At 31.4% G+C, this 16,600-nt stretch overlaps 1 protein-coding gene across 1 annotated transcript in view; it reads left to right on the top strand.

Annotated features, from left to right (window-relative positions):
• The window catches only part of MS3_00002914 (uncharacterized protein), a 58,464-nt gene that overhangs the window by 28,543 nt on the left and 13,321 nt on the right, over window positions 1–16,600 (top strand). The window contains exons 2-3 of the mRNA XM_051210569.1: window positions 798–2,612; window positions 10,764–10,882. Of these exons, the coding sequence (XP_051070576.1) occupies window positions 798–2,612; window positions 10,764–10,882 (1,934 nt within the window). The remainder of the gene's footprint in view (window positions 1–797; window positions 2,613–10,763; window positions 10,883–16,600) is intronic.

The following is a 16,600-nucleotide window of genomic DNA, read 5'->3' as shown; positions in this document are numbered from 1 at the left end:
GTAAAGCCTGTTGATGATCTAATTGAAAACAATGCCATTCGATCCTATATGTTGTTTTAATTCACAATATGGGACTTTTTAAAAATTTACAACCATAAATGAGATTAACCCTTAAATCGAGGTATTTTCACCTAAACATTACATTGAGCGTATATATATATCGGCTTGTCGTTTGACACAAGTTAATTAAACATTAAGATTCTCCTGATAGCGATCTTGAATTAACTCACTAAATTTCGCATACTTTTTGGAAGATTAATATTTTTATTTTATTTCACAGACCGAACTTATTTAAACACCCACTAAAAACTTCAAAACACTGAATACTTACTTCATTCTAGGATGAGATTTATCAGAGCAGCCTATACACTACTATAGATCTAACCCACAACCCTTGGGTCTCTCAATGACCGCTAATTTTATTTAAATAACTGGTTCAGCAGTCAATGGTTTTCATGTCTAACTTTATTCAGTTCACAGTTTCTCATTCTCAAAGCAATTTTGTTGTGAATAACTTTAAAAAAAACACCAAAACTTGTGGATTATACATATCTATTCAGTTAATGTAAGTAATCCTAAGTTTCTCATCAATTTCACATATAATTACATAGGATTGGAATATATATATATATATATTTATTTAAATGGTCAATTAATGGCCAATCAAAATCAACCTTTCAAATAACCAATTTATATGTTACTTTTAAAATGAGATTATTATATTACTTATTCTATTTTGAAAAGAAGAACTCACTATTGACTTTGCTTCCAATTTCCCTATTCTTATTTTAAATTAGCCATAAGAAAAAACTCACCAACTTATAAGAATAAAAGATTTTATTTAAATACGAATTCTGATTTGTATGAAAACAATTGTTATGCACCGAAAGCAAAATCATCAACAGCGGCATTAACTTCGTCGACTTCATCAACTCCATTACTACAAAGAAAACAATCGCCAATATTTGATAATTCACCAATTATCATAGATCATAATCATAAGTCTATAAGAGATTTGAAGTATACCACTGAGAATAGAAGAAAAGAGTATAGATCACCAGCAAATATACATCATCAATCTAGTGGAATTCATGATTTTATACATTTAAGTTTACCTGTATCTGAACCAATTTTTACATCAGATGAATCTTATTCATCATCATCTCTACCGGTAACACCATTACCTACAACTATATGTACAACAGAGAGATATCGATCAAATTTGAATAATATTTTGCGAGCATCAAGTTTTGATAGTCGCTTTACAAATGAATTAAATGACAATAATAATATTCATTCTAATTATCCATTAAAAGCAAATTTATACAAACAAACTGAATTAAAATCGTTGTGTAAACATATGGCAAATTGTAATAATAATGATAATGATAATTCCAATAAAAATCATTCAATAACATCAGTTATAAAACGCAGTTATTTGACTATTACACCGTCGATAGAGATTAGTTTAGTTAATGATGAACATATGAATAATGATGTTGATATTGATAGTAATAATAATAATAATCATGACGATGATGAACGCAACGTTTTTAAGAGACAACAAGATAAATCTATTTCAGAACTTCCACTATATCCTAAAACATCAAGAGATCGACTAAAATCAAATCGTTTGCTGACGCACAATAATCGATCCACTTCATTACATATCGATGTAAACAACACTGATGATAATAATGATATGTGCCATCAACGTTATTTGGATGATAATAATTCTACTAATCGCATACGAGCTCGAGCATTGTCCAGCCAACAATTACATGCACACAATAATTTGGACATTACACTAGAAGCGAATACATACAATCTTGCTAATAACAGTAACTGTAGTTACAACAATAGTAGTAGTAGCAGACGTGGTAAATTAGTAAGACAATCACGTTCATTCCAGAATCCTGTTGATCCAATAAATAATAACAATGACAACATAGATTATTCATCAACTGCTGCTCTTTACAATAAAAATAAATCTAATCATGTGAATACATCAACCATTGGTAATGTTATGGATGAGTTTGATTATTTTTGTCATATAGCTAATGTTCCTAGAGATCAAGAGAAAAAACGATCTACCATAAAAACATCACTACATCCTACATTATCCACTTCCAATATTCGAAGTCATTCAATGCGTGAAACCAGTTTAGAGAGACAAAAATGTATCATTGATTGTGGTGCCAACAATAGTGGAAGTATATCAGACACAAAAGGCATGAAATCGAGTAAAACAAGTTATTTAAAACCTCCTGGTAAAGGTCAACTTAGAAGAGCTAGTACCGAAGAAGATCCGTTAAATAAGTCATCATTATATAAACGTCCTGTGACAGCAACATTAAGCTATACTTCAATGACTAATAGTTATTCAAATCTATGTTTAACTCCACCAAAATCTATACCATCTGTTCCTTATGCAATGGATGATATTAATAATCCAAGTAGTCCATTAGGTGTACCGTTATCATTAGATTCAGTGTTTGCTGACGAACCAGGACTAACATTTTATCAAGTACAAGTTTTAGGTGTATCCGGTGTTGGTAAAACTTCATTATGTCAACAGTTGGCAGCATTAGTACATGAAAATTCACCAAGTTGTAAGTAGATTTATTTTATAAAAATTTACTAACATAAATATTTATGCAGCATTATAATGATCTTTGAAACTTATTCTATATATACCATTAACTACTTTTCTCACATTGTTAACCAGAAATAAATGGCAGAATATTTATTTATATTAAACTTTGGAAGTATAGTTTTCAGTTAACTTACCATAGCAAAAATAATGATTTGATGTGTGTAAACAAAATTATGAAAAGTCATTAACTTTTTCATGTTTTGAATGATGAACTGACCTTGGTTAAACCAACATTGAAGTACAGGAAGGAATTAATAACTGTTTCATCCTAGTGTGCGACGCTTCACCAGTGGTCGCCCGTGACACCACGCCATCTAGGATCAAGCTCAGGTCCCTCAGAAATGTTTAATCTCTAGATACCAGAGCCGGCATCAAATGTAAAAATTTAACCAGTTCGCGATATCGGGTGGCCATCATTAGTTTTTAATCATCAACAAGGGCTTATTTCGAGCAAATACCGTTTGTTTTGTTTAGTTCATCTTTAAATAATGACTGTCTTAATATTATAGAACTATTATATTTTAGAAGAAGAAATTGATGATCAAAGTTCATAATTCATATCATTAACTGGTTTTAGTAAGACAATAATTGAAGGCCAAACACAGCTCGACAGCTGTCATGGATCAAGCCTTAAACCTTCAGACCAAGCAGTAGCCACATAACCTTTATACTACTCAGCTGTAACCCAATGATTTACAATTTTATTTTGATTAACTCGAAACATTGGACAACAATTTAACAGAATTGAGGATTCCTATACTACTACCAGCCCCTACTGATTTTCGGTCGTTCTCTAACAAAGGCCATCTCGTGATGTAAACCATAATACTTAACAATCTTTAGGATTTACCTGTAGTGCTAATATACGTCGAGGTAAATTACTGTAATAACTATGGTATTTATTTATTGACAGGCTGGATAAAATGTGAGCTACAAGCAAAAACAATATCTGAAAAATTATTCATGATTGAAAGTAATATAAGAAACATAAACAGTTTACGTTTATGGCTGTTATTCTTAACAATATTTGCTGGATATTTTACTCATAAAATCATTTTATTTTATGTTGTTAAGTAGAAATAGTAAACTTGAAGGTTAATTACATTTTTCAATTATTAAAGACGACGAAGGACTGGACTTTTATAGGGGTCTTCAGCAGTGCATGTTAACGAAACCATAAAAGTTTTAACTCTGGACCTTAAGACCTTTTAGCGAACGCTTAAGCTCCAGAAGACTATGTTGGTATATAAGAGTTCACGTCACTAACTTTAGTTGATGAACAATATTGCGCTAACATCACCAACTGATATTAATGATATTCGTCTCATTTCCGACCGGGTTAGACTTTATTGCTGATTACTTCATAAAATTTATGGAATGATTTTTGAAAGTTACTCACAGATAGGTACATGATAATCACTATTACATCACATTTTTGTTTAGAATTGAATAAATTAAATGTAAACGTAGGACTCAAGTATATGTACTTAACAATTCTAAACTATCAGCGTTTCATCATTCTACTTACTGTTCTTATTCAGTGGTATACAATATATCGTTTTTTGAATAGGCAAAATGATAAATAATTAACAATTTATGTTAAAATTAATAATTACTGATATGATACCATAGTTACAATCCCATGTTGGTAAATTTTACGGAATCCATGTTTTAAAAGTAGAAATCAACAGAAAAACAAAGTCACCATGGAGATTTTTTGTTTAAACTGAGTAAATGACGATAAAGTGATGTAGTCATTAGATTAGTGAATAGCTGAGTGGTATTTAAACGACACAATGGTAGCTTACTATGTTATATATATATATATATTGTTTATTTAATTTACCCTTTCTGACCTTATAGATTATTTATCCATTGATGTAAATTGTTCATATATACCATTTCAGTGCATTGACGCAAAATATTATCATTAAAATAAAATGAAGATCTCGTTAAGAGCAAGCCGAATCACTGAGTTAAGAAAAATCACACATCTGTAAAATATGAAAAAAGTACATTAAAAACACTATTTGCGCATGTTCCTTGAAGTGTCCCTTACAAACTTTATCGTCCTTCAGTCCCCGTTGATATTTTGATTACCTTCTGTTTTCCTTCCATTCCTCTTCATTTTCTTCTTCTATCCGTATGAATTCTACCTTCGATTCCTGATATATACTACTTATATCTGTCTGTACTAATAGATCACACCAAATTATTAGTGAGCAAAATCAATTAGACTAATGTGTGATATCTTAACATGATTGAAAAATTGTTTAATACAGAGCTATTTTGGGGAGTCCTGCTTAAATTCAATAAATATAATTTTTGGTTAATTCGCTAAACAAAATCTGACCACACTCTGTAGTGAAACATTAGTTATTTTCAGCTTCAATGTTTGAAACTTCTACGGCTATAATTTTCTTTTCAATGTCTTACATACACAGAGCACTAATTAATTGTGAAACTATCCGTCTAAATTAATGCGGAAACTTTTATAAGGTTAAATACTGAATATGCTATCTGATATATTTAGATTAGCTAACTGAGCCATTACTCATAATAAGATTATGACGTTGTTATAAGCAGGTAAACAAAAACTCATCTTGAGTGTTATGTGGTTATGAACATAGTCTCTATATTATGTATATATTTAATAGAGTAAAAGCATAAAACTATTTGGAACTTACCATTACTGGGCGGCCTGCTTGAGCATCTGGGCTACCTGTTCCTGCCATCTAGATATTTCAACACGTTATCTGTTTTTGTTTATTTTAATATATCATTATGTTTATTAATCGCATGATCTATTCTCCTGCGTTTCTGAAAAGTGTACAACCTTTCGTTGTCAAAGTTACAAAAAACTCAATAAGAGCCAATGTGGTTGCTGACAATATACAGCAAAAAGAATGCACATTATTCAGATGTTCATTTACTGAACTGCTAACATCTAACTGGCGATCATTCGGTATTTATCGCCAGAACCGACCAAGAAGAAAGAAACGGAAACTTGTTGGAATACTTTACGCTGAGAATTCTATATTATACCAAAAATATAAAATTAAATAAAGCTGATGATAATAATAATAATAAGTAATAATCGTATTCCAAATATAACATTTAACTTACTTCCTAAATACGAGTCCAATTGCTTGGCTTTAAGTCATACTTCTTTGAACGAATGTTATGGACGGTAACTGCCCACTCAAACCATGCTAATTGGCGCAGGATAAACGCCATTAATCTAATGATCAAGAAATTTAATCATTAGAGCTTTTTTTTCTAATGCAAGTAAACTTGAAGTATTTGTCAGACAATAAAATAACTATCAAAAAATTCATAACCGTTACAGGTGGACTATATATAAATAATTTTATAGCCATACAATCAAAAATTCACTAAAGTAAGGAAATATTCGCCATCGGTCTATTCTCAAAGTAAAACACTATGTCTATGAATGTGATACTATGTATATTGAACGATCGATACTGAAATGTTCAATCTTCCATTTCCTGTTGTTATAAACAATCCATTTAATGAATTTTACTAGTCACTAAAACATTTAATTAGATTAACTACTAAATTATTGAAGCTATTTAAAGAACGAATATCCTGATACATGAACATTATAACAGATTTAGCGAATGTTTTGTAAAATTAAATAAAACTTAAAGAAGAGGTTATTAAAGATTAACAGATGTTTCTAATGCTTGCATTATATAAATTGTAGAAAGCATTTGTTAAAGTGATAAACCAACGAATTATTTATTGTTATATTCCATGTTTTAACAAACTACGAGTGAATGCTTTGATTCACTATTGGGCAGTATTACTACTTATGAGTATTGGATAAAAAGATTTGTCAAGAAATGATAAAAATCCTTAACATTATTATAATCGACTAAATAGTCTTCAAAATGATAAATTATACCTGTATAGTTAATCGATTGTACGACTTAAGCCATAACATAAAAATCTAATGATATTCACTAATAAGTTGTTGCCTACTTCTTACTACTAAATCATGTAAGTTGAAAAACAGCTGAAAACAAAACAGTAGGAACTGAATATCTGTTTCATTCTAACCTAGAACTCATCTGAACTGTCAACTCATGAACGTAATCAATTAGATTTATACTTTGACTAACTGTTAGTGTGCTAACTTTAAATTCATCAGTTTACAACAGTTAAAATTAAGAATAGATTTGAACCTATACAATTTAAGAATTATCATAAGGGGTTTTGTGGAGATTTTAGAAATTTTCACTGATTGAAATCATGAATCAATTGAAGCTAGAACACCATGGAAAATCTGGAAGTACTGGACGGCCGTCTCGTCCTAGTATGGGACTCCTCAGCAGTGCGCATCCACGATCCCGCACCACGCGAGGCTCGAACCCAGGACCTACTGGCTTCGCGCGCGAGCACTTAACCACTAGACCACTGAGCCGGCATCCAACGGTGTTAATGTCTAACTTCAACCAATCCACGAAGTTGCGCCACCGTACACCATTGTCTTCAGTGAGTTCCTATCTCACAACAGACCTGGTTGAACTCCACTGGTAACGGCTTCTCACTAGAACTTCGGGAGTTTTTCCTGAAGTCAGTCACTAGTGAGCAGTTGATTCATTTAGTTTATTCCATATTTATGCGAATCACATTTACTGCTAGTAAATGATGGTTTTTGTTTTTAGTAGTTCACTTGTGATGATGATAAAGATCCCTTATTAAAATTGAAGATCTTATTTTTTATATTGTTGGGTGTATGGTTTGAATAATTTACTTTTAGCATTAATTAAATGAAACAAATGCATTCACTGAGGTATAATTTTAGGTTTGAGTATACAATCCATCTTTCATGCAGTTATATTAAATAAAGCATAAGTCTGTGTTATCAACCGCCCCATTTTCAGTTAATATAATTTTAATTAAATCACACAAAATCAGTATTTCAGTAAATTATCAGAATGAACACTATCACATAGTCTTAGTTACATTCAGCTAGCAAATACTAAATAAGAGGAAATACAAGTTTCGAATACTACTGCCAAACATTATGAGACCATGATAAAAACTTGTGACCAAGTGGGAATGTCGAGACAATCCACTCAGCAGGTATATATCCCAACAGAGATTGATCATTTGCAATCCTCAACATCAACAAAAGGAGAATAAAAACCTGAAGAAATAATAATCAGTATGTGTTTTTATTACCTATTTGATGAACATACATTCACATGCAGAGTTTCTTCAAGTTTGTTACATATGGAAGGCATCTGTTAATTTGGAATAGATATTTTTAATAAATCCCGTTATATATGAAAAGATATTAACCACTGACTATGAATAATTTGTTAGTAAGAAATTAAGTAATGCCAAATCAATGTGCCATACAGTGTTAGCATTAGCTTCAAGATGAAGGTACATTACAATCACCACATTAAATATTATATAAACAATTAACCAAGTTTGAGAAATTTGTCCATAGTTCATTGTATACCTTTACTCCCATAGTATTATTTGATTATTTTTCACAATTTATATAGGTATCAAATAAGACCACTGTATTTCTGTCAAACTGGATTATGATAATTTGGATTTATTGTAAGTTTACATTGATTAATCACTAGCTAATGATTAATGTCATGTTGGTCGAACCCTTTAACACTAATCCAGTGGCATTCATTAGGATCAGATAAACATGATATCGTTTAATATTCAGTGATCAATCAGTGTAAATATTTTAGTTTTAAATGATGATCGGTTACGAACTCAATAGTTTAGTGGCATTGTCTCAGAATATATCACTGATTTATACTAATAAGAATATGACCGACCATGAGGTGTATCAACTTTTACAACGTAATGAATACACGTTTATAACAATATCCAGCTAGTATATAACCTTACATTCGATTACATTCAGTCATTTATTATCAAAAATCAATAGCATTCTCTTTTTTTAATTTTATCATGTCCACATTAAAATTATATTGTTTCTTCGATTCCCTTTAACTATCATTTTTAATAAAACATCAATAAAAGTTACTAGTTGAAGTTTTGTTATCCCATCAAATTATTTATTCAACTTTCAATCAATCTCTTTCCCTTGAGGAGTTCTTCACTTGCGAAGAAGAATTTTCTAATTAAAAATTTCAACAACAGTTATCAGTGAACTTAAGTAAAAGGAATATTTGACAGTTCTACTGATATTAGTATCTTGCTAAATTTATTCAGATATATATATAAGTTTATTATTATTAATAACTGCTTTATTCAATGTTAAATTTTTCGGTACAATATGGAATTCTCAGCACAAAGTATTTCAACAAGTTTCCTTTTCTTGTTTTTTGATCGATCCTGACGATAAATACTGAGTGATCCCAAGTTAAATGTTATCAGTTCTGAAATCGGTATCTGAATAATGTTCATCCTTTTCAATGTATATTGTCAGCCACCACAATATCTTTGATTGCACTTTTTGTAACTTGTATAGCGAAAGATCGTAAAGTTTTCATAGACGCACAAAAAAAGAAACAAATAATTTGTTGAAATATCCATATGGCAGGAACGTGTAGCCCAGATATTCAAGAAGGCCGCCAAAGATATATAAAATATACTGCTCTTCACTACTTTGTATATGACTCTATAAATGGCTTTAGATATAATACTGTAGTTAATTGCATTATTTCTGACTGTTCATATAACCAAATAATCGAGCTTACCTGATGTAAATTACTCTTTTTTACTTTTAAGGTGATTGACAATATTTACAATTCATAAGGGGAATGGCAAAGGTGTTGTTTTTTTTCTGAGCCAGGTGATCTAAACATCAGTATAAGCTGTTAACCCTTTATTTGGAAAATTTCATGAACTTTCTTTTAAACTGATTACTGATAATGAAGTTGTTCAAAGACTATGGAAGACTTCATCTGGTTCGCAGAAGATTACATCTTCAAAGTCTTTTTACCCTATTAATATCGTCCATCTCAACTAATACTCAATTTAAACGTAATTATGATTAGACTAATGTTTAAAGATAGTTCTTTAATGGGAAAATTTAAAATGTAGTCTAAAACTATCGTAATGGTAAATATTTAAACATTGGGAGGGATTATGAAAGTATCCTAGCTTTATGATTTTTTGGAGAAATTATTAATAATCGATGAAAATATTAATCGATATGATATGTATATGGGTTATCATTCTTAAATTAAGCATTGAGTGTTACTTATCAACGTGAATGGCAACTTAAAATCATTAGAAGATTCTAGGATGATAATTGTTTATTGTTTAAAGGTTGGTGTAGATAACACCTTTCAATTTAAAGATAAGTTCATTACACCTTGTGAAGGCAGTTCACATGATTACTACTGACTGAGTAAAAGTTTGTGATAAGGTAACACCTGAATCAACAAACTCGAGTGAAGTTCGTTAGGGTTGCACTCTAGCCCTCTTTTTATTTGATTTCCTCAAAGATGAACATACTTTCTTCGTCCTACTTTCCAGAGATCTACCCCCTTACTAAAAATTAAAATCCCCAAATGGGATAGTCTTATTCAGTGAAAATAATGTCAGAAATTATAGTCTCCTGAAAGTCTTGAGTAGAAATATTGGCATGTTTTGGCGTTTACCTCCCTTCAAATCCCAAATGTTGCTTAATCAACACCAAGATCAATCAACAGAGACTGATAAATTGCAGTTCCTAACACCTACAATGGGAAAGTAGGAAACCTTAAAATCTAAAAAACGCTGATATTCAGATTTTTTCGTCAAAGTTTCTTCATTATTCCTCCTAATACATTTAATGTTATGCAAAGTATACGTATTATACTATTATTGCTTGGCTTTTATAAACGATTCTAACTTACTAGTATAGAATCATGCGGTTGAGGATTGCTTATCAATTTTTGCTTTAATATTCAATAACTCAGATAAATAAGACGATAACCTAAACCAGATTATACATCAGACAGTATACGTAATAAACTCTGTTTAGCTTCATACAATTTTACCTAACTATTAGCTCTTCTATGAAAATAAATTGAATTTTAAATAAAACTAATAATAATTATTATATCCATTTCCACTTTTTATTCCATTGGAATAGGTGATTCTGATGAAATGGATAACAAATTAGATGTTTATTCAATAACTACTGCTCTATGGGGTTCAGTATATACAGTGAATTTTGTAGATACTTCAGCAGAGAACTGTGAAAAAAATCTTGTAAGCGTGTATTTATAAAATTAACTAATAACTGATTTTTCAACATTCTTCCACTTAATTATATTGTTTTAATAATAAATTTTACTTTCAGAAGGGATTTTGTGGAGATTTTTAGAAATTTCATTAGTTGAAATCATGAGTCAATTGAAGCTAGACCACTATGGAAAACCTGGAAGCACTGGACTGATAGGTCCTGTGTTCGAATCTCGCGGGGTGCGGGATCGTGGATGCGCACTGCTAAGGAGTCCCATACTAGGACGAGACGGCCGTCCAGTACTTTCAGATTTTCCATGGTGGTCTAGCTTCAATTGATTCATGATTTCAACTATTGAAATTTTACCTTATTAAAATTATAAATGAAGAATGACAGTATTTCTAACTGTATGTAGATTAGTTATATATTATAAACCCATGTTCAAGCTATTTGAATTTTTTTTCAATATGGTCGGAATTCAAAGCTTATGAGGTGAACGAGGTTGGTGGTACACAGTTTAAATGAGCTTGACAATTTACTGATGAAATATTCTTCTTGAATTTTATTTTAATGATGTTGACTACAATAGAAATAAAAGCCTCATGATTAAGTTATCCAGGTTGATGAAATGAGCATCCACAATGTGTTTCTATACATAATCCTGTTTTATTATTCATATTCATGCGTTGAATACATCTCTTATATACAAATAGTTTGGAGGTATCATGAAATCATCATATTTAATTTTCTGATCACTGAAATACAGACTAAAGGTTCTTTCCATTTAACAACTATTTTCAAAAAAAATATTTACTCAATGTAGACACAGTTGGTATTTGTTCTGTTATCAGTAAATGAAGACTGAAATTATAAACTTAGAATTGTTAACATAGTGGAAACCATATTCCCTCGGTCTAAAGCCATTGGTTTAGTTTTCTAGAAACATTTCAACACAATTTAACTACTTATGATACATTTATTTCTAATATTTTAAAAAGAAGGATAAAAAACCAAGTTATATATGAAATGGTGTTAGGCATGAAATGAAAGCCTATATAACGAGGGTAAAATTATTCAGGGAATTTCGCTTTCCGTAAGCTATGAAACTTTCACTATCTATTCAGATAACATTGTCAATATGAGATGTTTCAAAAACGACTTGATCTTCAAATCAAAGATAAAAATCACTTCAATTTCAAGCTATTTCTCACTTGTAGAGAGGTTCTTATCATTTAGGTTTTTAAGTACATCTCGAAAAACAAATAGAAGGTTCATAATTAACGCAACTATTTCAGAAAGAAGAGCGTAACCGAGATCTCCTTCCTAAGCTACAAATCTTCTCAGTCATCGGAAACGATGTATTTTGCATATTATGTGCAGAATTTATTTGTATAAAACAAAAAAGGCGTTCATATGCTTTTAATTTTCTTGACTGTATTTATGGACTTCATATCATTATTTTTTAAAAGTAAGATCACACAAGTCTGAAATCCAACAGTGCATTCTCATGTCGACTAAAATATATACGTAATTGTTGACACTCAAAGATATGCAAAATAAAAGAGAATAACAATTTACTTGGATCTTCCAATTGATGTTTAGCACTGAAATTGATCAGTCTCTCATTGACATATGTGCATACTGTACGGATTGCCTCGATATTGCCTATGCCAGGACGAAACGGTCGTCCAGTGCTTCCAGGTTTTTTCATGGTTGTCTACCTTTAAATGACTCATAAACTCCACCATTAAATTACTAAAATCTCTACAAAACCCATTTCTAATAATTGTAAAATTGTCAAAAACTCCAGATGTCGTAGTATTCAGATTAACCAAGAACCATTGAAGACAACTATTTAATTTTAATCTGTCAACCTATTCGAAAAACGTCAATCGAAAATATGGTCAGCGGTCGATACTATAAGACATTTGACTTTAAGGTTAGGAGAAATTAAGATACTAGGGCGTATAAAAGTAACTATTAACAAATAAGGCTACCAAAACAAACCTATTTAACGATTGTGGAACAACTAGGAAGCTTACTTCTACTCAAAGTAAACTCTAATACTACTGTTTAGAACGATGATAAAACCTTTTCAATCAAGCCATCTACGTTGAATTATTCAAAAACACAAGAAACATCCACTTGTGTTGTTAACATTTTCTTCCATTACTTCACTTTAGGTATTTTATAATAATGTAGCGAACAAGGCCACGAGTGGGGACAATCGAATGTCACAATTGATTGATCACTGGGCGGTGATCAATCTCATGCTTGTCTAGTCCCTATTAGTGCAGATCGAATGCTATCGATCATGTTGCAATGTGGCCACCAGTCTAGGTGACTCGACACTGCGGACACTATGTATTGAGATTAGATGGTGGTTGGAGGTAGTCAACAGGAAACCCTGGACCCGGGTTTCGTGCTACTTGGCACTCGTCAGCAAGGTGTACCTGTAATCTTGAGGGAACTGGTGCTCCCTGGCGGATTCGATCTCGTGTCACCCAGCTTCACAGTCAGAGACGTTACCACTGAGCTATCCGAGCCGGGTCCAGGGTTTCCTGTTGACTACCTCCAACCACCATCTAATCTCAATACATAGTGCCCGCAGTGTCGAGTCACCTAGACTGGTGGCCACATTGCAACATGATCGATAGCATTCGATCTGCACTAATAGGGACTAGACAAGCATGAGATTGATCACCACCCAGTGATCAATCAATTGTGATTACATCTCAGTCCTACAGGAGGTTAGTCACGGCTCGGATAGCTCAGTGGTAACGTCTCTGACTGTGAAGCTGGGTGACACGAGATCGAATCCGCCAGGGAGCACCAGTTCCCTCAAGATTACAGGTACACCTTGCTGACGAGTGCCAAGTAGCACGAAACCCGGGTCCAGGGTTTCCTGTTGACTACCTCCAACCACCATCTAACAATCGAATGTATTTGTCACGAAACTACAAAGCATTTCAACAAAATCTGAGAACCATGTAGTAAATCGTTAATTTGCAAAATATTAATCCATCGTCTCAAACTTGACTGTTCCTTTTGTAAATATCAGTCCGTCATCTCAGATTTCATTGTTCACGCATTTTCATACGAATTGCGTTCCGTTCCCGTTCTTTCTTTATCGATCTTCTACTGAAATACATTCTATGCCTGACCACCGTGATATACTACTTATGTGGATATAAGTAACCTACACCACAGTATCACTTAACTTAATCAAGCTTTTATTATTGATTATTTTAATTAATTAACGTTAAAACACAATTGAAATTATCCAGAGAAAAAATATAGATCGATTCTTTAAATTATTTTATTTAATATTTCTATCATCATTTATTCTTTAGAATGTTTACCATGTTTCTTTTTAACTCATTTAACAAACTGTATGCAATAACTAAAATAGGTATCCCTTAATAGAATAAGAATAAAACCTGAGTTATTTATCATGTTTAATCAAATTGTTATTCACTCGTCAACAACCCAATTACGGTTATTTATTTTGATCATTTATTGCATATAAGAATTAAAGTCTTTCAGTACGGTATTGTTAAAAATATTTCATGAGAAATAAGTTCATTAAGAAGTTAAAGCTGATTAGATAGGAAATATATGATCGATTTTCCTTTAATCAATAAGGCATTACCGTAAAATCAAAGTAGATATGTTTAGATTCACTTACGTATTGGTTGCTTGAATATTCCCATGAGGTTTATCACTGCAATTGATCAGTCTATTATTGGCATATGTGCATACTGTGAGGATTGCCTCGATAATGTCTTAATTTACAAGCATTCTAACCAAACATAGATAGCGGTTAGCAGTGAAATGGAGAACACACGTTTCGTCCTATTTGAGACTCAGAAGTTGGATGTACCTACATCTCATAATGGCTGCTCACTCTGGGATTCGAACTCAGTACCGTTCTCTTCAAACCCCATGGCGTTATCCACTCAGCTACTGAGTCCTGATAGCCACTTGTTTGTGCAATGGGGTGAAGTTAATATTCACTTGTGTATTGGTTGCTTGAATCTTCCCATTGATGTTTAGCATTGCAATTGATCAGTCTATCATTGGCATATGTGCATTCTGTGCGTATTGCATCGATATCACCTTAATTCACAAGCATGATAAGCTGAGATGATGGTGGCTAGTGGTAGAGTCCAAGATATGCATTTATGTTTATTTTACAGGATTTACTTTTAAAAATAATTGTCATTTAATAAAGCTAAAGTTCGGAGGACTTTTTATTTCAGAGAAATTTTCTGAAAGTGAACGAAATGGGACATTATGATTCTACTTCAATCGCTTTCAGATAAGATCAAACATTATAATTATTTGAAAACCGACAATATATTTAATGTATATTACCATACAACGAAGCATTAAACTATTGAACATTAATTACATCCATTAGTAACTCATCAATAAAATCAAAGTATTCATATTTGCTCATTTTATAAGTTTGGTCACTAGATGTAACATTTTATTGAACAACTCACTGAATTAAATTGAGTTGTTTAATTAAATATATGGAATAAGCATCAGGGAAATTCTATACTTGCTGGTTAATTACTGCTATTTGATAATTCGTAATTATTTAGCATGATCAGTAACGTATTCTTTGTTCATTTCTGCTGAAGTGTGAGTAGTAACATTAGTAATACTGATATTGTAGAGTGACTTTGTTCGTAAACTGTTTCTTTTTTATCTAAATAAATAAAAATATCTTTTTAAATGAGGATATTTCTTAAGATCCTATCCAAACCAGAAGGAGTGACAGTGAAGTTCAGAGTTGAGTTAGTAAATCTTTTGTCCTAATTTGGACCTAGTAGCAGTCGGTGTAAATAAATCTTATATCTTGCGGCTATGGTCTACTTATCAAAACACTGGCTTTGCATTTGACTATCTACATTTCCAACTTCAGTTATTGTGTGACCGGTTAAATGGAGTCATTCCGTGGATAAACCAATCATCATCAATGAAATTAGATTATTTATGTTCTCTATCTTAAATCGTCTAAAGTTTGAAGTATGAAATATCAGATGTCAAGCCGGTACCAATCGAGTTATCTGGATTTACTGTGTCTTATCCATGGGAAGTTTATTCCTAACCATTACCGACTAGTCCCACACTAAGACATAACAATTATCCAGTATCCCCTAAACTCAAATGATACCCTAAATCAATTGAATTATATGCTTTTAGTAAGAAAACTAAATGAAATTTACTTTACAAAAACTTTCTATCTCATTTCGTTTTTTGTTAGAATAGGAAATAAATCAAGGTAGGAAAATAAATTAATCAATAAAATAGAATTGATTTGTTTATCGCTGATGAAAATGATTATCATTCCTGATAACTTATCTTCTTGTAGAAAGAGGGAAAAAGTTGGCTTACTATTTAGTTCATTTTATGTTATTTATTATTATTATTTTAATCTTATTTGCATAAATATCTAAATGTTTCATTGTAATAGTAAAGAGAGAATTAGAGTAGGTGTGAAAATCATGTTTTCACTTAATTAGGTCATTGAGTTAAAATTCTGGTTATATTGAATAAGATACAATATATATAGATAGTTAAACAGATTATCAGTCAAATAGAATAATTAAAATGAAAAAGCAAAAAAAAAGTTATTAGCTTATTTTATACATGAATGATAGTTGACACGAATGTTGATTATTCAAAACAAAACAAACAAAAAAAAGTGTCTTCAAATAAGTCAACAGAAAATT

This window comes from Schistosoma haematobium, chromosome ZW, assembly GCF_000699445.3.
Source record: "Schistosoma haematobium chromosome ZW, whole genome shotgun sequence".
Taxonomy (NCBI): Eukaryota; Metazoa; Platyhelminthes; class Trematoda; order Strigeidida; family Schistosomatidae; genus Schistosoma; species Schistosoma haematobium.
The sequence above is the reverse complement of the archived record's forward strand: the minus strand, read 5'-3'. Positions and strand labels throughout refer to the sequence as shown.